Consider the following 24,325-nt stretch of genomic DNA (forward strand, 5'->3'; position numbering starts at 1 on the left):
TTCGCTGAGGTACGAAATGGCATTTATATTAAACTTTCATGAGATATGAAATGGTATTACATATGAATCTTCGATGAGGTACGAAATGGCATACATATTAATCTTCCATGAGATATGAAATGGTATTACATATAAATCTTCCATGAGATACGAAATGGAATAACATATAAATCTTCCATGAGGTACGAAATGGCATACATATTAAATCTTCCATGAGGTACAAAATGGTATTACATGTTAATATTTAAAATGGTCAAGGTACGAAATGGTCAGGGTACAAAATGGTTTTTGCCAGGGTACGAAATGTGGGGTACGAAATGGTTAGAGTACGAAATGACTATAATTCTTGTATATAACTGTAAACAAATAAAAATAAATATATTGGTTATCTAGAAGTTTTATTAAATTTCTACGAGCTGTCGTTAAATTTTAATGAATTGGTACAGCACGGCTGATACCAATACTGTGGATTCCTTTTTATTCGTTGGATACCAATTTTCATGGATTTCGTGGGTACAGGGGAACCACGAATTTAAATATTCAACGAATTGCAAATTTTCTAAAGGAATGTATGCAAAGTTTGCCAAAACCACGAAATTAAATATCCACAAATATGCAAGTTTTTCTCAAAACACAAAAACTGGTACCCACAAAAATAAATGAATCCACAGTAAATAATTTTTTTAACAGTCTAAATATTTGGTTAATTGGTTATATTTGTATGGAATATGCAAATGTAACCTTTAAAATTTATGTGCTCTTTTGTGGTTTTTTTATGTTTCATAATACATGTCAATTCCAATGCACTGACTCCTGAGCTGATGATACTCCCGGAGACTAGGAGTCCACAAGCAGTGGCAGTATCTCGTCAGGGCTAGAAAATGAAAATCATATTTTATAAATTTGGTGTATTAGAGGGGCTTCTGAGATTCACCTTTGTCAGGAATACTCAATGTAAATTAAGACAGACAATAAACATTTTTATCTACCTCTTCCTTGTCTTTATTTTCTGTCTCCTGAAGTAAAAGTTCAGTCTGTTTTTCTTCAGTTGTTGATCCGGACTGTTGGATTTTATCTCCTCAGATTCCTATAACAGTTATTTTGCAATTACAATAATGAATTTCAGCAACCTTATTTAAACTTTTTCTGAACACTTAAATATGTGAGTATTTACATTATCAAGGGCAAAATACATTACAGCTATTTTTATACAACCACAAAACAATTTTTGGAATCATATAATGGTATGATGTCGTAGTCGTCTGCGTCCTTTGAAGACACATTGGTTTCCGGACAATAACTTTAGTTTACGTGAATGGATATTTAAAATTTTATAACAATGTATAAGAAGCCTCAATACCACGAAAAGAAGGTTGGGATTGATTTTCAGGATGATGTTTCCAACTGTTTATGACTGGAATAAGGGCCCCAAAAGAGGTCCTAAACAAGCATTTTTCTACTTTCAGGATAATAACTTGTGTGTAAGTATTTCAATTGCTCTGAAATTATTCCGCAATGTTTAATACCACAAGTAGAAGGTTTGGTTTCAATTTGGGGGTTATGGCGCCAACAGTTTTGGAATTAAGGGCCAAAAACACATTTTTGTAGTTTCTGGACAATAGCTTGTATGTAAGAGTATGGATCTATCTGACATTGTACCACAAGGTTTCATATCACAAAAGGAAGGCTTGGATTGAGTTTGGGGGTTGATACCCCATTCATGCAGGAATTGGATCCAAAAAAAAGGGCCAAAATTGAGCACATATTTAGTTTCCAGATAATAACTTGTGTTTAAGGGTATGGATCTCTCTGAAATTGTACAAGGTTCCATACTACAAGGGAAAGGCAAAGATCTAGTGTGGGGGTAATTGCTCCAAGGGGGATTTCAAAAAGTTTTGGGAGGTGCCAATTTTTTAAGGGGTTCAAATTTGTTTCCCTTTTTTTTTTTAAAGTTTCAAGAAGAAATCTTTAATTGCACAGTATTGAGCAATAGATTTGTAAGATCTTGATATTGTTTTGTGTCAGAAACCTATTTTATGACAAAGGAGTATGGGCTATAATGGCCTATAATGGCCCAAGTTTATAAGATAAAAAAAATTCTAACAGAGCAGTTTTTCTCCATAAATTATTTGAATATGAGTCAATGATTAATAAAAACTGTTTTTATCTAAAAAGAAAAAAAAAAAAAAAAAAAAAGGTTCAATGACGTCACAATGGTAGTGGCAAATGGCGTCATACCTGGGGAAATAAGCAAAAATACAGAAATTTTGATGTTTTTTCTAAATTTTGACGACCTTACTATACTTGCACCGATTAAAAATTTAAGCATTTTGACAAGTTCATACATATCAAACTTAAGATAAAAAATCTTTTTGGTGCAAGGTTAGTGCGATAGTTTATTTTATATTTTTCATAGCCAAGCAGAGCAATAAAAAGCTGAAATTTGCCTTCCAAATTGGACCTATTCATCTGACAAAGTTTAGTTTATACATTCTTATGCCTATAGAAACTTAATTTTTTTGTTTATGAATGTAACATGTATTCCTAATATTATTTCCGTTAGTATATGTCTAGTTGCACTTCTTAAAAAAATCCGAAAGCAATGAACTACATGTGTAAGGGAGTCAATAACAACTTTGAGGATATTTTGTTTTTAATTATGAAATTTTAGATAGACATGCAATATAACAAAATCTGTACATTATTTATGTTTCTGCTAATTATCAATTCAAAATCTGGTGTTTGAATGTGGCAATCTTCTCTCCCTGGTATTCTCTCTCTGGTATTAGGGTCAGATCCATGATTTTATGTTAGGAAAAAGGGAGGGGGATGGGGGGGACAAGGTATACCAAATTTAAAAGATTGTTTTGCTTAAATTACATAATTAGTGAGAAACATGAAAGGAGTAGGTCCAGTAAGGGCCGATTTTGGCCTCAAATTTCAGGTTCATCTAACGAAAGATTTTGAACATTTTTAAACACTTAAGTGTCTATTTCAGTTGATTCAATTAGTTTATGTGAAAGATTTTAACTGATTTAGGCATTAAAAACGCTCCCTTTCAAGCATTAATATGAAAAATCTATCAAATATGCCAAAAATCATCACTTTTCATAAGGTTTTTGTCAAAATTATAAAGTAGCCGAATCCGTGTTCATCCTCAACCTTTATATATGTTATGTTATATCATCAAATACAACTTACATTCAATATAATGAATGAACACAAATGCAGCCACTTTCATTCAAGACGGAAACTGTCTAAAATTTAACTAAAAAGCTAAAATTGTGAAGATTTAAGTAATTTAGCATGACTTAATGATGCTAGTACCCGATATATGTGCATTGTATTGTCAAAAACAGCCCATATTTAAGTAGCATAAGCATTCTACTTTCCAGTAAATAGCTAAAAGATTACATTTTCACAATTTTGTAAAACTGCTATATTTTGGGGCCAAAAAGGGGTCTTACTGAACCTACTCCTTTATTTTAAAAATGAAACTACCTATATTCCAATTGGATGTGTCTTTGTTGGTAATGAACATAGAGAACAAGTTTTATCAAATTTGGTGGTAAGAGAACGGAAATGGCAAAAGGTAGACAAGATAAAAAATCATAAAAAATTTAGCCCAACTGTTCAGGGTTCAACCTCTGCGGTTGTATCAGGCTGCGCTCAGCAAACATTTCATAATATGCAAGTATGTGTAGAAATTTTAAGATACAAACAATAAATCAAGGTAGTTTTATTTGTATGAAAATCATACCATTACAGGAAAAAATTACTTTCCCATTGATTCAAGGTATTCCTGATATTCTGTGATTGCAATTTTGGTAGAATGGACATCAACGCTAAATTAGCCATTACATGAAATGCTGTATACAAATTAAGCTATCAAAATTTAAAGTGTGTGTATTTGTATTTGCTATACCTATAGCAAGTAGGGGGTGTAGGATGTTCTCGCTGTGTTGAAGACTCATTGGTGGCCGTGGGCTGTTTTCTGCCTTTTGACAGGGTTGTTATCTCTTTAACACATTCCTCATTTCCATTACTATTCTGTCACAGTTTTCTCAATAATAAAGACATCCTAAAAATTTCTTGTTTACATTGTTCTTTCAGGCCAATATCAGAATAGGTATTTAAACCATACCTGGTAAGTTTTGAAAATGTCCCTACAATTCCTCCTGATTTGTTCTGTTTCTTCCTTCGCTTCTTTCAATCGCAGATTTATTTTCTCTTAATTTGCTTTTGTCTCCTTAAAAAAAAAATCAAATATCAATAACATTTGTTCATTTCACTAACATATATATTTCAATAGGTAATGAATGGGTTATAATATCTATTGTGCAAATATTAACATTTGAGGAGAGACCAACTTACATGTATATGTGTATCATCTTACAAATATATTGATTAGCCGTACTTCCTACACTCTTTGTAGAAAAAATTAAATTCAAGGTAGATAACTTTGTTTATTTTCATTTTAGAATGATATGAAAGAGTGTAGGAAATACGTTTTTATTGGCGTAGGAAGCCGTATTGCCTGAAGAAAATCACTGACAGGGGTGTGGAAATATTTGTTGTGAGCTGGGCAAGTAAAACAGTAAATTTCACTTGTCCGGAAAAAAAGTTACTTGCCCTGATGGTCCCAATAAATATTGAAGTATTTCATCGTTAGGGCTATTCTAGAAAAAAATGTATGGGGGTGTTGGAAGGCAGTTTTTGTCAGCATCAGCCACCCAGACAATTGTAATTGAGACTTGTAGTGCATTATAGTGTTAAAAGTTGCTCTGATACCCATCGCCCATGTATTATTAATATAATGTGCCTTCCAACCCTCCCATACATTTTTTTCTGGAATAGCCCTTAGCTAATACAATGTATCATGAATATATGATTCTTAGCAATTTTTTGCATCACAAACAAATGAAATCCATTTGTTTATATTGTGTAAACCTTTAGGAAAGTAGGAAATGGGTTAACATCAATGGGACAGATACCTAACAGCAAACCAACCAATGAGATAACATGCAGAGGACGATTTTACAGCAGTTTTTGTATAAAAATTGTAGCCAGTAGGTACATATACTGAATTACCGGTAAGAGGACAGTTAGTGAACATGGTGAAGTTTTGGTGTTTCTCTCAACTGACACATGTTTTGTTTCTTTCGTAATTGTCTTGAGTAGCAATTCAATCATCTCTTCTATTAACCACTTTGACAACAAATGATGCTGACCTGTCTTCTATAGATATCATAAGACAACAAATTATTTATTTTACGAATTTCCATCCAAGATAGCCAGGGCAATCTAATATACACGATGTCTGAAATTGTCGCTTCCGAATCTTTTTTTAAAATACGTGTTCTTCTCCATCTGCGTTTTAGGTTTTCTACTCGACTCATAACTCATTTTGTCTTGCTTGACCGGTGTCTTTTATAATATTTATCAATCTGACTGTCGATACAAAAATTAAAGAAATGATACTTCCGGTGAATAATGAATAAAACCTAATCGACGATCCCGGGTCAATGGACAAAATCAATGCAATGTTACGCGACTCGGGTTCGCATACCTAATTTTTTTTTTCAATTTCGTTATCGATCTTTTTCGGTATCATGATATTTATCGTCATGGACATTGATGTTTTTACTCGCTGACTATTGGTTTCTTTACATAAATTAATCATCTTTATATGTTTTGGAATTCATTCTATATTTTTGTTGGATTTGAACTTGTATATTTTTTTTACTTGTCCATGGGCAACCGAGACAAAAATAATTACTTGTGCGGTTGTTCAAATGTACGAGTCGGGCGAGTCGGGCATAGCATTTCCACACCCCTGACTGACCTTCCATTGAAATTGAGTGCACTTGTAATCACTGGGTTAGAAATAACAAGCTCAGTGTTGACTGGCTAGTGATTACAGTAATAACTACTTAGACTAACTCAGCCACCTAGGCACATGTAGGATTTCTTAAAGAATCATAAAGCTGTAAGGAAAATATAAATATCATTGCAACATTTTTAAATCGAAATTTAATTCATCTTTCAAACTTCTTTTTTTTTTTGGTCCTTAGCTTACTTAGTGTGTGATTTCATTGTTGAAGGCTGCAGTCACCTATGGACCTTGTTCTGAATATATTTTAGTGTTCTGCGTTGACGGGATTAGTGTCTCATGAATTATAACATTATTGCATGTTTCTTTATATAATTATCTATACCAAAAACAAACCTTATAATCAAGCTTCAAATACTGTTTACAGTTGGATAATTGTGGGAATATACCATCTTCCCATTCTTTGCCCTTCAACTGTTTGCCCAATACATTTACAATTTTCTTCAGGTCATCAATACCTTTGGCTCCATCAGCTGTATAGTTATCTAGACCTTTCATACTTTTTCTGATATTAGGTTCAGTGGGCTGTAATATTCTCATATATGATCTGTCACTTGCCACATCACCAATTCCTGATTCCCTACAAAAAGTCTGATACTGTTCTACAACACGAGAGCAAACACTATTCAAAATTATTTGAGGTACTTGATAAAGTTCTCCATATGATAGTTTTAATTTTGTTTCCAGAAATGGTGAATCAGTCATTACGCTTGGAGACATAACAAAATCAATAAAACATTTAATTTGATGTTCAGACAACCCTTTGCAGGTATAAGGTGAAAAATATACAGGCTGTCCTTTTTCTGAAGCATGTTTTCTGGCTGCTGTATATCTATATTTTGTTAAATCTGGAATATAAGTACTCATTTCTTTAAAAGTAAAGTTATTTGCAAATACTGACAAAATCTGTCTCTGTGTTACCCAATCAGATGATAAATCATAAACTGTAGATTTTCAAGCGTTTTGTCAGATGATGTTGAAGGAAAAGAATTCATGACTGAATGTAGAAGATGACTTCCTTGTCCTGGTGCAAGAACATTAACCACATGTTCAAATATCTTTTCGGTCTTCATTGAATAGTAAATTGGGTGTGTTCGGATGATTGATTCCAGTTGATTTTAAGTTGTTTCTTCACAGGGCTAAGAACTCAGGATTGCAAAAAATTATCAAGTGCTTTACATTTCACTGAAATATCATAATGAGGGATGTCTGAGTTGTCCATATGTTCACTGATGTCAGTGTACTGGCTATTCGGTAACCACAAACTACCCTGAGATTCAGCATTTGAAATCTGAAAAGATAAGAAATATTATGATATTCTAGATAAAATTGAGATTCAAACCATCTCTTGAGGCTGCATAGATAAAATCATGAAGCTGAGTCAGTTTATATTTGATAACCAAAAGTAAGAGTCAGGACATAAGAGCCTCAACATGGTCAAATTTATCAGAAAGTAATCATTATTTGCAACACATGGACACACCATTCAAGCTCGATACAGCTCAGAATTTGAAGTGTGATTAAATATTTGACACAGCATAGGTTTCTGACAGAGAATGAAATTGGTCCAAGAACTTAAAAAATTTAATTTGGACATCTAAAGTTGAGAATGGAAATGTGGAATGTGTCACAGAGAAAACAACTCTGAAGGTCAGCGAGAAACTATAAATTATACACCAGAAACTTAAATTAAAAATCATACAAGACTAACAAAGGCCAGGGGCAAGGGGCTCCTAATAATGTGACGGGTTAAACATTTTTTGGAGATCTCAACCCTCCCCTATACCTCTAGTCAATGTAGAAAAGTAACGCATAACAATTTACCTATATAGGTCCAATATCCAAAATCTTAATTTGTGGTTAGATACAGCATATCAAAGAACCTTAAGAATTCAATTTTTGATGAAATCAAACAAAGTTTAATTTTGGACCCTTTTGACCTTAATATGGACCAATTTGCTGATATGGCCAAAAAATCAAATATCTAAATACACGATTAAATTCAGCATATCAAAAACCCCAATATATTCAATTTTTGTTGAAATCAACAAAGTTTAATTTTGGACCCTGATTTGGATCAACTTGAAAACTGGGCCCATAATCAAAAGAAATCTAACTACAGGTTTAGATTTAGCATATAAAAGAACCCAAAGATTTCAATTTTTGTTAAAATCAAATTCAGTTTATTTAAGACCCTTTGGACCTTTATGTAGACCAATTTGAAATTGGAATCAAAAATAAAAAATCTAAATACACAGTTAGATTAAGCATACATGTATCAAAGAACGATCCATACACTTACACACAAGTTTATAATTGTCTGGAAAATAGTATTAAAGAACCTATGTGAGCACGCTCACATACCCCATGTCCCCACATTTTCATTGGAGAAATGAAATAAGTGTAAGAAAAAAAACAAGAATGTGTTCCTAGTACACAGATGCCCCATCCACACTATCAGTTCAGTGGACCGTGAGAATGGGGTAAAAACTCTACTTTGGCATTAAAATTAGAAAGATCATATCAGAGGGAAAATGTGTACTAAGTTTCACGTTGATTGGACTTCAACTTCATCAAAAACTACCTTGACCGAACACTTTAACCTGAAGCGGGACAGACGGACGACCGAACGGACGCAGACCAGAAAACATAATGCCCATAAATGGGACATAAAAATGAATCTTAATTTCCTGTCAATATGCACATCTACATAATATTTCCTTATTATCTACAAAGTTTCATGAAATTCTATTGTGTAGTTTCAGAGGAGTTGTAGTAGTACATTAATGTAAATAAGTTCAAAGGGACGTAACTCCAAGAAAAAAAATTGAATCCTAATTTCCTGTCGATATGCACAACTACATTGTATGTCCTTATTATCTAAAAAGGTTTTGTGAAATCCTGTTGTGTGGTTTGAGAGGAGTGATGATGACAAGAAACAGGATGGACGGACGGACAGGGAAAAAAACCCTCCGCAACTTCAATGCATTGGGTTTAATAATGCTTCTTTGGGCCCTTTTTTATGCTCTTAATTCATTAACTATTGGGACCATAATCCTCAACCTTCCTTTGATGGTTTCAAACTTTGCGTTAAAATTTCATAGAGTCCATTCACCTAAACTAAAGTTATTGTCAGGAAACTAAATATCTTCAGCAACATGATACTAATATACCACCTCAAATTTTGTTTACGGTTGTATAAAAAGTAAATACATGTGTAAATTACACAAAGTATCCCAAGAATTCAATTGTGGTTAAAATCAAACTAGGTTTGAGTTGGAATCCTTTAAACCTTTATGTGGACCAATTTAAAAAAACAGACAAAAAATCTTTAAAATTTAGATTAATTTTTTCAATTAAGCACATCTACATGTAGGTCCCCTAGAAATAATTTTTTGTTGAGGTCAAATAAAGTTTAATTTTGGACCTTTTAGACATAAACATTGACCTATTTGAAAATTAGGCACAAAAGGTATTGACAAGCTTATACAGAGATATTTCTTGCATTATGAAATTTTGACATGGTTAAATGAATATTTTGAAATTAAAAGTGCAATATTTTGAACATGTTTACAACATATAATAAATATCAAAGTCAAAATCTTCAGTCATTGACGAAAAAATCTGGGAAACTGATTATTCATGTGAATTTTTTGAAGTTCAATTATAATTCTGCACACAATTATCAGATCAGAAAAAAAAATCAAAATTGATCTGTAACTTGTCATGATAAAACAATATACCAAATATCAAATCAATATCTTCAAGCATGCAGGGAAAAGTGTGGAAAACTGATTTGCCGGACTGACAGAATTGACATGCAGAGGGTCTGAGGAAAGACAGTTATTTCGTGGTGCATTTCCTTAAGACAATAAATGGAAATAAAAAAATCCCACCTGCAGTTTCTCAATAAAATTCTTAGTGTGTTGTTCTACTTTTGGGACAAATTATATCAAAATTATAGAAAACTTTATCGGCTCTAACTCACAATACAGACACATGTACACTAGGGAACATAATTGTGGACAACAAATATTCAAGGGACAATAACTGTGTACTCAGCCCAGAGTGCAAACCTTAAGTTCACTTCGCCTTCAACAGTAGGGGACTAATAAATTGTTTGCAAACTAGAGAATCCTTGTATTTTGGCCATTAAAGTTAGGACAGTTAAGGTTTTCATTTTACCTGTGTGCTACAGCTTGCAGCATCTTCTTCCTGATATTCATCATTTTTGTTCTGTTGGAAATCACAGGAAATATTGTCTGGGCTTGCTCTCTGTATCATAATAAAAGAAATAGATTGTATACATCAAATGAACTTAGGGCAATATTATATATATGAATTTACAATATTTCACATACATGTAATATTGACCTCATGTGGCTTATTTTGTAATTTACACAAAGCTTATTTATAGCTAAAACAAATATAAAGTAGCATATTAATCTATTGCAATAAAAAATCATAATATCTAATAAAATCTGTAGATTTAGCTAACAAAGTCCTTATATTTGTATAAAGTAACATTCGTTTATAGTGGAAAATTGTTTAAACGTTGAATAAGCTACAATTAAAAATTGCTTGCTGGTCCCTCTCTGTGATTACCATTATATTACGCTGGTTCATTTCCCAATCAATCTGTCACCAAGGGAAGATAAATAAATCGATTTTCGTTCATAGTCTTTTTCAATCAAAGAGCTGAAAGCTCTGAAGAAAAATGACACCACTGTCTCTAATATTGGGATAGTTTTTATGCAAGTCTTGATTTTCACATACCGTAATTAGTTTAACAATGCAACATGTATCGTAAGCATATAATTGATATTCGTATATGTGTGTGTGTGTGAAGTGAAGGTGACAACTGGCTGGTTTTTTAAGACAAATGAATAGGTCAAGACTAGCTGAATTGTACAAATAAATACCGTAGAAAGGCTTGTATATTTCTCACTGGTACATAGTCTGAATCTGAGTCCGTTCGCTTCCATTCACGTTTGCGCCCACTCATTTTCACCCCTTTCACTTTCACACCGTACATGTTCGCACCCAATCTTAATTGGTTTTGTGTTTAATAACTATGTAAGCAAGTGTTTTCTTATAAGTATAATTGTTGTCATTGTCTCAAAATAAAGTGAGACAGCAATTTTTTTTTTGTGTTGAATAAATCTTAATTATGTTTTGGATAAGGTATTGCTAAAAATAATAATAATCCTTTCTAAATAAAGTGGTATTTTGTCAACGTTTTATTTTGTGTTGAATAACTCTTAATCATGTTTTGGTTAGTGTATTGCTATAACTTGTTTCATTGACTTGTTTCAAAATGAAGTGAGATTCTGACTATGTTTGTTTCTGCGTGTTGAATAAATTTTATCATGTTTTGGTTATATTAGTGGATTGCTATATTTTGGTTTCTATGTTTTATTGTTTCGTTGTTTCAGATCAATGGGACCAAGCTGTTAAAAACAATTATCTTTTGTGTTTTCTCCTTTAAAATCTTCAATGTTTTACTCATACCAAGCTATAAATACATTCAGTATTTACACCAAAGCAATTTAAAACAATAACCATAATTTTCCAATTATTCAACTTGAATTTGAATTAAAATTGGGCGTGAATGAGTAGAGTGTGAATGTGCGAACGTGTAGAGGTGCGAAAATGTATTGGGCACAAACAGACCTGATGCCACACAGTCTGAACCCCCTTCTCCCACAAAATATTAAGTAAATAATCTTTTTGTTACTGCTATCAAAGGTCTAATGAAACTCAGATAGTTTCAAACATTTGTCAAAGAATTCTAGTCAAACTGGCACCTAGTTAAATTGGCACCTGAACGTCGTAGGAAGGCGTCCCAGAAAAATAATAAAATAGCCTTGCCAGACGTCATAATTATTTGGACTAATACATGAGATATTGTGTATTTTTCTGCATTATTTTAACAGTTGAGCATTTTACAGGATTGTTGGTTTAATGCTGTTTAAACTTTACTGAAAAACAAACACCTTAAATTTGCTAATTATTTGGCATGAAAGTTTGATTTATTGAAAGGGACTCATAGTTTTCCATTTTATTTTAATAATTGACTTGTTTTTACAATTACACAAATTGTCTAATTGTTAAAACAACAGCTTTGGTAAGGGCTTCGTTGTTTACCTTTATACACTACATATTCACTTTCGTTTCGTGGTTTACCAAAATACACAACAACATATTCACTATGTACTTGGTAACAGTAATTAATTAATTGAATAGAAAATATTATATCAAATATTATTGGATGCCGAATTGACGTCGAATTCTCAGATCTGCAGTGACATCACAACATGTAACTGACCAATCAATGATTAGCATTTTTGTTATGTAAACAATGTTGATAGGTGATGCGGATAAGATTCCTCTAGATTTTCCATAGACTTATTGCAAATTAATTTAATTGATATATATCATAACCAGTTGAATATAGTAATTTTACTCTTTTAATACTGTTAAAGACACTATATACTATCTCCATTTTGATTTTTAACATACTATAACCTCTGGTTAAAAAATAATCGGCAATTTAAATGATCAGTTATCCCCTTCAAATAGATGAAAAATCTAGAGGATTCCGGATTTCATCACCTCCTGACAAATGTAAATGCCAGGATGTCCGGATCTGAGAATAGGTGCCGATTTGACTAGATGCCAATTTAACCAGGTGCCGACTTGACTTGTACGTTTCAATTCCTCTGCGATCGTTTGCGGTATTTTCTTGAGAAAACCTATTTCCCATCATCAAAGAGAAGAAGAAACTGCTTTAACATGATTCTGGAACGCTTCATGATTGTTAAAATAAGTTTAATTCACTCAAAAACAATTTTAAAACTTGCGATTAAACAGGAAGTTTCCAAAGCACGTGTAAAAGAAGAAATTAACCGGTGAGAGTGGAAATCCGTATATGACAGATATCCCTATAGTACGACTTTGAAAGTAAAACAGTTCAATCCTTTTGTAAAACAATCTTTAATATACCTATCACATTAATGTTTGAATGGTCTTAAGCTTATTCAAACCATATAAGTCGGTATGAAACACCAAAACGGAATGAACAATAACCGATTACGTTTTGTAGTTTACAAATTCTAAAACTGGTTCCCGTCAAACTACAACACTTTGTTCGAGTGTAGTGGAATACAAGCAAAAACCAGTGTAAACTGGGTCCTGGCTGGTTTAATACTACACAATGATGCATAATGATAACACAAGCAGATTCCAGTTTGTTTGGAAAATAGGAAATACGAAACCAAGCGCGGTAGGCAGAGCAATGTTATGAAGCTCAGGTCGGCAGTTATGGAACAATGACTGCATCATTTTCCAAAAATGATGAACGGTTCTTTATATTGGTACATTGTTTGTAATCATTTTAAACGTTTCAAATTTATGAAATTATATTCGTACATCAATGTTTTTGATACATGTACACCAATAACAAAAACTGAAATATATTGAACTGATACATTTTGTAATTATTCAAAATTATATCAGAAACCTAAACTTAATTATAAAATAATGAACCTGTTAAGGGGAGAGAATACTTGCATAACTTTTTCGAATTGGCACATAATACAACGAAATGTCACTATTGCATACAAATGGCACATCAATATAATTAATTATCTGCGAAATCGTCCCCCACCTTCAATGATGATTCTAAATTATAAATATTACCAAAAGTTGTTAATCTATAGATAGTTAAGACTAATGAAAGCTAACCCAATGTAATTTAAAAATATTTCTTTGCAATTTTTCAAAACTTCCTCAGAAAAATACTCGAGCCACTTGACTTTCATAGCTCAAAATTAAAGTTTTTACACAATATTTGAATAAAGTAGTTAAAGATTATTCGCTTCTCAAAGTGTAAGACGCAATAAAAGTCGTATGCTTGCACCATCCTACCGAAATACGGATTTAATTAATTCCTGAACATTTCGACATTTCTTCGTATATTTTGAACAAAACCGGTTTTAACCAAATCACAAGTACGTGTTAAGATCCGACTAAATACCTATTTTCCTATATGGTCAGGTAAAGTTGCTATATAAAGGGATGTAAAAATTGGTCAAATACTTGAAATTGGTTAACAGATATATCTTTTGCAAAATCCTGTTTATATTTCCATCAGAAAATATAACTTTCCTAATTATGCTAATGCGTGTTACAATTTTTTTTTTCAATATTTTAAATCTTGCTATTTTTTTCTGGAGTTCAGAAGAAAAATGAAGAAGCTAAGTATTGGAGGCTTTTCATAAATAGCTTTAAAGGAAGGATCATCTTCATCAACATCTTACATGCATGATGATGCATATTATTGGCAGTTTAGTGTATTTGCATGATAGTCATTTACGAACCAATAATTTGTTGCAATGTCAGAAAAATATGCAATTTTGATGATGTCAGTACATACATGTAACTGCTCCATTCTACTGTTTTACTTGGAGAAAAAAAAAGTTGTTTTGATACTTTTTTTATAAATCAATAGCATCTTACAATTACAGTTTCTAAGAAATACTGTAGCTACTTTGTAATACTTATTTTAAAACACAATTTGTACTGACTTTCCCAAAAGTAAATTCTTACATTATATATCATATATATTTTCACCCTAACAAACATCTCACAGTAATATTTCAATCATATCTGTTACATGTATCATGGTTATTGTAATAGAATTCCTACCTCCTCTGAGACAGTAGTAATGGTGGTACATGTATCTTCAGAATTTGCTTTTACAGGTGCATATAGGCTTTCTGTAGGATTATCTTTGTCCAGGATGGCATGCACCATGTCACTTCTACATTTTCGACAGACTTCTGTGATGACAAACAAAAAATACAATTTTATCACCAGATTATAGACATTTTTAATATAATGTACACAGTGCTCTAGCTAGAATTCAAAAGGGGCAGGGTGCCAGTGGAGGGCAGGGCACTTTTTTATGATAGGAGAAGGCACTGCTCATTTTTTTTTGTCTACGTCCCTGCGTGTATCACGATTTCACATTTTTTTTTCTGTTTATATTGTTAATAAAGATGCATAAGTTGTTGTTTTGATTATTTATTCTATAAAATTTGCATAAGAAAAGTCATTCATACTACATGTTCTGAAAACATGGCAATACACATTCATACTATTAACCAAAGAGGCAAAATAAACTTACTTTTCTCCCCCACCCCCTCTCCTTCCAAAAGAAAGATCATAAACTAAACATCTCATAGTTTACCATACATGTACATGACAGATAATTTAAAATTTTCATCTAGAGCTTGGCCATCAACACCTGTTTTCATTGTTCATGTTCAAAAATATATTATTTAGTGTAGCTTCATCAAGTTGATTTGTGATGAGAGTATAACTGCACACTTTTAGGTTAGAAAGTACACAGCTTGGACACCTGTTCAGAACTTATACAATTCATATTTCATTTTTGACAATGTATAAAACATGTAAAACATGGATTGCCAAAAGTATGATTATCAAAAATAAATTGCAATATATTTTTTTTTGTATGTTCAAAGACAGTTAATATCCTTAAGATAACATTCTTATATAATTTTGTATTCAATTGGTTATTTTTTCCTATTTTTAGTGCTAGATAATATTTTAGGAGCACAATTTTGTAATAAGCTTTTTCAGGGGAAATAACTCCAAAATTAATTTCCATGTTTACGTCTGCTTGTCGCTCACAAGTTGAGATGAGCGATGTTTCTGTAAAGGCATAGTTTTATTTTGATAACTTCAATTCAATTCTAAATTCACGAAAGTCTTCATTCATACACTCTTCCATAGTGACTTGAGGATCGAAAAGAAAATGCCGACACATTCATCATATTTATGACAAAAAGGTACATTGTCTTAAAATTAAATTACCTAGTAATTTAAAACACCTTTGAAGTCTTATCCACTATAATTGATTGTAATGACATGATTAACCTTGTTACCTGGGGGCAATCACCAGGTGTCAGATATGTAATTGAACTTCTGATAAGAAATCGATGAAACAAAAGGCAATTTTACCAAAACGGCACAAGGGTTTTTCGAAAAACGGCGTCAGGGCAGACGGGCGCGGCTGAGGGCACACAGGGCGCGGCTGAGGGCACCCAGGGCGCGGCTAAGGGCACCCAGGGCGCGGCGCCCTTCTATTTTGGGCTAACGAGACCACTGGTACATATATATATATTAATTGGAGAAAAGAATGAGCTACATGTACTCAAGTATTGATACAATGGTCTTCCTCTAGACTATATAAATATAGGAATGACTGTAACCATACATTAATTCATCCTGCAACAAACCAACTATTCAACTATTGTACAAATTGCAGGTACACAAATACATGCATTGACAGGTATAATTAAAGCTCCACCTTTTTTGCAGGACTGCTATTATGTGAAATTGATCTTGTACTGCGTGCATGCCCTCCTTTATCAAGGTTAATGTTGCAAAGGTTTTATTATGTCTACATATATATATATATATATATATGACTAAAATAACATGTACAGATAATAACACAACTGTTACAATAAAGTACAAAATTCCAACATTTCAGTTCTTATGATTTGAGTTTGCTTTTCAACTGACAATGCAACAAGAATGTGTCCCTGGTACATAAATGCCCCATTGGCACTATCATTTTCTATGTTCAATGGACCGTGAAAATTGGGGAAAATCTCTAATTTGGCATTAAAATTAGAAAGATCATATCAAAAGGAACATGTGTACTACATCAAAAACTACCTCGACCAAAAACTTTAACCTGAAGCAGGACAGACGGAGGGACGAACAGACGAATGAACGTACGATTGACGGACGCACAGACCAGAACACATAATGCTCATAAATAGGGCATACAAATCTTTCAAGGGCCTTAAATGCCGACCGGCATGAAGAGAATAGGTGAGGTGAGGTGACAAATCTTTCATGACGGTTGAAAATAAAATAACAAGAGTGCACACGCTGAAATGTCTCTCCTTCTTTACTAATCATTGATATTATGTTGATACCGGTAGTCCTAAATATAAAGCTTAATTACAATTTAAACATAAACTTAACACTGAGCAATGAACCATGAAAATGAGGTCAAGGTCAAATTCAATCTGAGCGACTGACATATAGTCATCAAATATTCCATACACCAAATATAGTTGACTTATCGCATATAGTATTGGATAAACACCAAATATAGTTGACTTATTGCATATAGTATTGGATAAAAAGACCAAACTCAAAAACTTAACTATAACTACTGAACCATGAAAATGAGGTCAAGGTCAATTGACACCTGCCAGTTGGACATGTACACCTTACAGTCCTTCCATACACTGATTAAAGTAGACATATTGTTTATAGTACATGTACATGTATCTGAGATATGGACTTGACCACCAAAACTTAACCTTGTTCACTGATCCATGAAATGAGGTTGAGGTCAAGTGAAAAATGTATGATCGGTATGAGGACCTTGCAAGGTATGCACATACCAAAATATATAGTATCCTGTTACTTACAATAAGAGAGTATTTCATATTACAAAAAAATCTTAACTTTTTTCAAGTAGTCACTGAACCATGAAAATGAGGTCAGGGAAATTGGACATGTGACTGACAGAAACTTGGTAACATGAGGCATCTATATACAATTAAAGTATGAAGCATCCAGGTCTTCCACCTTCTAAAATATAAAGCTTTTAAGAATTTAGCTAGCGCCGCCGCCGGAACACTATCCCTACATGTACAATGTATGTCCAGCTTTCTGCAACAAAAGTTGCAGGCTCAACAAAAATGATAGTCTCATATTATACACTAGGACAAAACATGCTTATACATTTTGTACATGTAAATAACAAAAAAAAGAAATAATTGTTTACAAAAGCTTACAAAACTGGTCTACATGTGAGTCACATGTACATTGTATATGTACGTTAGCATAACTTGTTGCATTCCTAATACCAGTAAACTGAGATACATGCATGTTTCAAATAAGTAACACAAATGTCATGTATGTTGAGTTGATTTTTTTCTAAATCAAGAAGTGGGAGATACAAAGTTAAATAATCATGGCTTAAGTCAGGGTATTTGTAATTTACATGTAAAAAAATGTTCAATGATCATATTAAGTTGAAGAATTTAATGTTATCTTATATATACATGTACATGTTGTATATTTACCTTAACTTTGGGACCAGGGCCAGAGGACTGATTCTGTGAGTCTGAGTGAGTTCCTGGAATGGGTGTAGAGAACTGCAGTCTCTTTCTGTTGCCATTAGGAGTTAATCCTCTGGGTGGGCTGAATTTCTTTCCTTTTGGTGTTAGAAGGGGTTAAACAGTCCCTGTTTCGCCTTACACTACGTACATATTCTAACTTAATTGTGAAATTCTTAAAGTTATTAGAACCTTTTTTTTAGAGTGTCAGTCAACTGTTTGCATTGTTTCTGGCTGTTGTATATTGTTTTAAGAGATTTAAAACATGCATCACATACATAAGGGTCTTCATTTTCTTCAACATATACTTTCTCAACAGATTTTCCTCCAACTGGTATCAATTTGCAGTAGTTTCAATTAGACCAACATCACTATGTTTCATAAGTTGTTTACGCCTTCGCTCCGTTTTTAAATTGTTCACATCAAAAATTACAAAATAATGTTGACCAAGGATTTGTAAGACTAATTAATACAAATCCTTGTGTTGACAATGCAAACACGTGTTGTCAAATTCCATTGTTATTAAGGTGTTTACTTTTAATCATGCTCCGCCTTCTTTTCCAAGAATTTGCGAACAGGTAAATACTTACGTAATAGGTAATATAACCTACTGTAATCGTATCATCTGTTTATGCTCCGCCTTTTTCTCCCGCCAAATCTGTAATTGTAAACAATAGCCCATAATTCACCGCGTCAATCAATTTCCGCTTTGACGCGTTCTAACTGTGTTAGTCTGTTTCCCGGCCGTTATTGAAATTCTTGACAATATGGGTGTTCCATTTTAGGTCTGCTGAGTTGCCTGTCTGTCTGTCTGTCCGTCAACATGTTGGACATTAACTTTAAATATAAAAAAGAATATGTGGTATGATTGCCAATGAGACAACTATGATCAACTATCCACAAAAGACCAAAATGACACAGACATTAACAACTTTAGGTCACCGTACGGCCTTCAACAATGAGCAAAGCCCATACCGCATAGTCAGCTATAAAAGGCCCCGATAAGACAATGTAAAACAATTCAAACGAGAAAACTAACGGCCTTATTTACAAATGTATGTAAAAAAAATGAACGAAAAACAAATATGTAACACACTATGATAAACAGAGACATATAATACAAATGTCTCTGACATAAACAAACGACAACCATTGAATATACAGGCTCCCATTTACCAATTTTCATAAAACTTTGTTTATTTCTATTGACGTGAGCCAGTTTGAATTAAGATATTTCACACTATTGCCGGCACTGTGTGAAATATCTTAATTCAAACTGGAAAAATAGCCATTTCTATAGAAATGGATATTTTACCGGAACCAGTCTATGGAAGAAGCGATTCGATAAAACCTTTTCTTATATCAACGAGCGATATTGTCTTATATCAACGAGTTTCATTGTGGGAAATTTCAGACGAATGTTAGCATTTGTACGAAGGAAATATAAAGTAATGATTCTTTTTTAAAAACAGGGTGGCATGATTTAACAAGACATACGTCTGCTGTATAATTTCCATGAATTATTTTAAGTTATACCAAGCAAGGTGTATTTAAACGACAAAATTGAATTGTTGAATAAATGAAACATAAATGCACGATTTATCATTTGTAGATGTACAAATTCAATAAATGTCATGTAGCAAATGATGTGGAATGCAATTGAGATGAATTCAATTGTTGGATAAGCCAAAATCGCCTATAAGTCAAAGATACTGCTGTATTTAAAATATCAATGCGATGTTTGTCTTATATCATAGCGATATTTTTTTAATATCAAAAATTTATGAATGCTATACTTTTCTGTTATAACTGCTATAGTTTTCTAATATAAGATTAATACGATGACACGTCACAATGCATGTCAAAAGAACCGCAAACATAATTCACAAACTTAGTTCATGACCGGCTTAATGTTTGAGGATCAATATCACTAAAATTTCGTATCTGTAACAAAATTAACGCTTACACGATCTTATCATTTTTTAAATGTTGCTTGACCCTATTGATATTTGAAAGTGTTAACAACCTGTTCAGTCTATTGTTTTCAATCACATGGTTTAACCGACTAATTCTGTTTGAAGTGATGATGCAATGGTGGAATTTAAATGCGGTTGTAAATAGACTACCAACCTATTAGATTCTAATATAGGTCCAGTGGCCGATTAATGCATTTGAATTGGGACTTATGGTTGGACCCCACCCCCTTATCATAGGTTTGGAACCCCCTTTTGAAAACGGCTGGATCTGCCCTTGAGGTCACACTGCTATAGCCTATCCACATGGGTAATATCGAAACAGACAAAAACTAGATATGTCAAAGCAACAAGAATTGTCCCTTCTTAAAATGTTGAAAAATTTGCAATTTCAATAACAAATGTGGACACAAACATGATGGTAGTCTCACATGTCAAAAATCGGCTCAAAATCTAGAGGCGTATAGAAAAAGAGTCTGTTTAACTGTGATTTTCAACAATTTTCGAAGTTGTTAAAGGGAAACTTCGCAAAAAAATCAAAAATTGATATTATGTTCATTCTGTATAAAAATGTTCAAATTCATAGATATTAAAGTTTTATTCCGCTAGATAAGCGATCACCATCGATTTTAAATTTAGAGTATCAATTCTCCGAGATCCGCCATCTTGTCTTCTTTCCCGATGAATAAAAACGATATGTCTATAAACCACAAAGAAACAAAACTACAGTAACCGATGTAGTCGTAATTGCGTGTCGATATCTTGTCAATCGTACGGTTGTTTAATACGACTAACTAACTTGATACGGAAAATATTCTTACTTTTTTTAAATTACCATGGTCTGTTGTTTTTAAACTGTTGATATTGGAATTAGGTGAAAAGTCAAAGTTGAAATCATAAATAAGTGTTCCGTGAAAATTGTTTTCGAAAATCTAATTTGTTCATAATTCTTTAAAGTAATAAACTTTTTTCAAATATATTTTGATCTTCCCTCATCTGATCACCAGCATGGCTAAAGGTATTACTTCCAAAGGTATTGTGAGGGGTGTGAGGTGACACGTCCAGGTATTCAAGCGATTTCCTGTCGGGCTTGCAAGTTCATGCATCGTTTCACTTCTGCAGGTATTGATCAGTGTACACGGCTGATAACTTATAACTTATAACTTTCCATTTTGAACTATCAGATGTATAATATACAACTCTGTCTTACTTGTCATTACTAAACTCATACGCTTGTTTATAAATAACATTTCTGGTGTAAAGAATATAATTCATAATATATAAATAATACCCAAAAAATAAGATTTGATGAAATTAAAATCTATTTAAATATTTTTTCCAAGGGTGAATTTGGGAAAATGTAATATATAGTCATTGTCAATAGTGAAGGACAGATTGGAACAGACCAGAAATATGGGTCCGTAGAAATACCGCAAAGGACTTCTTAGTGCACTCAGAACTTAAATTTTGCACTAAGAACCATATAGAGTAGTATTTTTGGCACAAAGAAAATGCAGTATGGAAGAAGACAATAAAAAGATACATACTTTAAATTTTCAGAATTGTATCTTTTGTAATAAAGAAGTTATTTAAATATAAGACTCGGCACGTGCCACAATACCCTAATTATCACCCGCGGAGTGTGTAATCAATTAAACAATTGTGTGCATTCATCCATGCTGGACCAATTTGTTATTTAGATTGAATAGGTAAACAATCACAGTCAACAGTTTTTGTTTTGTTTTTCAGTATAACAATCGATCTAAATCTTGTTTAATTGTATATTTTTCCAAGTTTCCAAGAGAAATAATAGTCTAATAGTAAAAGAAGCCCGTAAAATTGTAATTTACAGCATATTCAACGTTACATTATGTAAAAGAATTAATTAACTAATAAAAAATAACAATCGGAAAACAGCGGAGATGAAAGGAAATATCTTTGCTAACACATTTATAATATATAACACTAGATGTAAGAAAGTGTTTATTTTCACGGCTGTTACATTAAAAAAATCTTTTAAAAATTGCACATTTTGTTCCGAGTGTGAATAAATTTTCTATCACGATTTTTATTTTCTTTTTATAATTTTAAAACGAATATGATATCTTAACGTAAATAATAACATACAAAATTGCAACCGTTTGATTTAAAAATCAATTTAGGCGTAATTGAATATTCTATTAAATTTCGTGTTGGAATTAGTTGTAGACTTCTTGATTTGTGAAAAATGGCTCATTTTCTTTATTTTCTTTGCAACCAAGATGATTTGAAAATATTCCATCATTTTAGAATCGAATGATATATCTGATACAGCCGTGTAATAGTTTTGACAATTTAAAAAAATATTTACTAACTTTTTATACATTGTTACTTGGATGGAGAGTTGTCTCATTGGCACTCATACCGCATCTTCTTATTTATATAAGGTGAACATTTTGAACAAGCAACCCTGTTCGTAACTTTTTACTCTGTCTACTATACTGTTTCTATAATTACTTCGTATCAGAGATATTAAGTATATGTCTATGTTCGAATGTAAAAGTAATAAGAACTACCTCTTGCAGTCTTTCTATTTTTTTCTTGTAGTCGGGTTTTTCTGAACCCCACGGACGCCACATTTTCACACTACCAGATACCAGATATATCTTTATATGTTAACTCGTTTGTTTTCAAAGATAAAGTGAAATAAAAGATGCAACAATTTCTAACAAAATCACTCAAAACTGGCTTCTTGAAAGAAATCAAAAGAAGTTTATTTAACCATTTCTATTTGAGAAATTCATAAGAAAACATTGTGCACAAAATTAATTATTTTTGTATTAATTCCCTCATCAAGCTTGATATACACCAAGCCCGAACATCTTCGTTTATTCAACAATTACCATAAACCTATCAATTAGTCATGATCAAAGATAATTGTTTATTTGTTAAGGTTGATTGAACATGATGATTGGCGATGACCATGTACATCAAGGTATTAACGACAGTCACGTGCTTAGTGGCACGCGCTGATTAAAAAGTCGAATAACTTCATAATTATTAAATATTTTTTTATCAAACTTTGAATTTAATGTTTGTAAGCATGGCCGTTATTAAATACATGTTCTTTGTGCTGATTAAACACTGTTTTCACCTTCTTAGTGCTTAATTCTTGTTCTGAGTGCACTAAGAAGTCCTTTGCGGTATTTCTACGCACCGCAGAAATATTGATTTAAAAAAATGTACGCACTTGCCGACGATTCGTTTATACGACTGGATAGAAAGTTACGGAACTATAGCGCAATTTAAAATATATACGTGTATACATTGAACATAAGAAAAAAACATATATTTTGAATAAATAGGGGTAAAAGTGTTGTAAATAGACTAGCCAACGTATGCCAACAGTATGTAATCATCGAATGTCGATAGACTACAGTTGTATACCAAAAATTTGATTTAAATACAGGTCGATGTATAACTTTTGCTTTGGTTCATTGAAGCTGTGGACCTAGGAAAATCACAGATTTATATTTCAATAAGATTGTTCTCAAACAAAGGAAGCAATTCGTCATCACAATTGTTATATATGCCACTGGACGAACACTAATTATCCCCAGGGGATGTGAATATTTTGCTGGGAAACTTTTGAGTATCAAAGTTTCAAATTAATTTCGGGATTTATTTTCTTTCTTGGTATTCAATAACCGAAAAAAGAATAAATTACTTGTTCGCTAAATAGGGATATTCTTGTCAGATAAAAGAATTTTAGTTATATTTAAAAAATAGGGAAATATGACATTAAATTGGTTCTGTCTTTTTTTAAACATCGTTAAAACGATGTGTGTCTAAGGTGAACGCCACAAGAACCCTGTAATACTAGTACGAGAGTATAGCATGTAAACATTCCTTCTCAATAATATGGTTGTATTGGAAAACTTTTCATACAGATTGACAACTCATTGTCCGATATGCATGTAATATTTGCCACATGACGCCCATAGTTCTTTCTACCATCATCACCTTATTCCTTGATATTGCTGTAAACATCGATGGTTCACACCCAAACAAAATGGGAGTAATGAACCTTCAGAGCTTCTCCGTGTTATACACTTGTGAAATATATAGACGAAATTTCTGTATTGAAATGAATCTACATCTCACAAACAGGATTTTCAAATAACGATTTTGAGTAATCACCTTACAAACCAATATAAACGTATGGCGAGATATAACCATGAAGGAAT

General features: G+C 32.5%; 1 protein-coding gene across 2 annotated transcripts; it reads right to left on the reverse strand.

The window, feature by feature from the left end:
• Window positions 1-1,001: 1,001 nt before the first annotated feature.
• Window positions 1,002-18,798, reverse strand: LOC139520007 (uncharacterized). 2 transcript variants are annotated; one of them, XM_071312373.1, is made up of 6 exons: window positions 18,094-18,798; window positions 14,603-14,736; window positions 10,079-10,168; window positions 6,230-7,184; window positions 4,145-4,249; window positions 1,002-1,087 (listed from the first exon to the last, which is right to left on the reverse strand). In XM_071312373.1, the coding sequence occupies exons 2-4, from the start codon at window positions 14,708-14,710 to the stop codon at window positions 7,041-7,043; spliced, it is 342 nt and encodes a 113-aa protein (XP_071168474.1). In that variant the 5' UTR covers window positions 14,711-14,736; window positions 18,094-18,798; the 3' UTR covers window positions 1,002-1,087; window positions 4,145-4,249; window positions 6,230-7,040. The 2 variants fall into 2 exon arrangements, with proteins under 2 accessions (XP_071168474.1, XP_071168473.1); XM_071312372.1 differs by lacking the exons at window positions 10,079-10,168; window positions 14,603-14,736; window positions 18,094-18,798 and having other exon boundaries at window positions 6,230-6,879.
• Window positions 18,799-24,325: the final 5,527 nt, after the last annotated feature.

This window comes from Mytilus edulis, chromosome 4 (genome assembly GCF_963676685.1).
Source record: "Mytilus edulis chromosome 4, xbMytEdul2.2, whole genome shotgun sequence".
NCBI classification, from domain to species: domain Eukaryota; kingdom Metazoa; phylum Mollusca; class Bivalvia; order Mytilida; family Mytilidae; genus Mytilus; species Mytilus edulis.

What these genes read in the sequence shown, in the direction of transcription:
- LOC139520007 (XM_071312372.1), bottom strand. Translation starts at nt 6,760, where the DNA reads ATGAGTACTTATATTCCAGATTTAACAAAATATAGATATACAGCAGCC.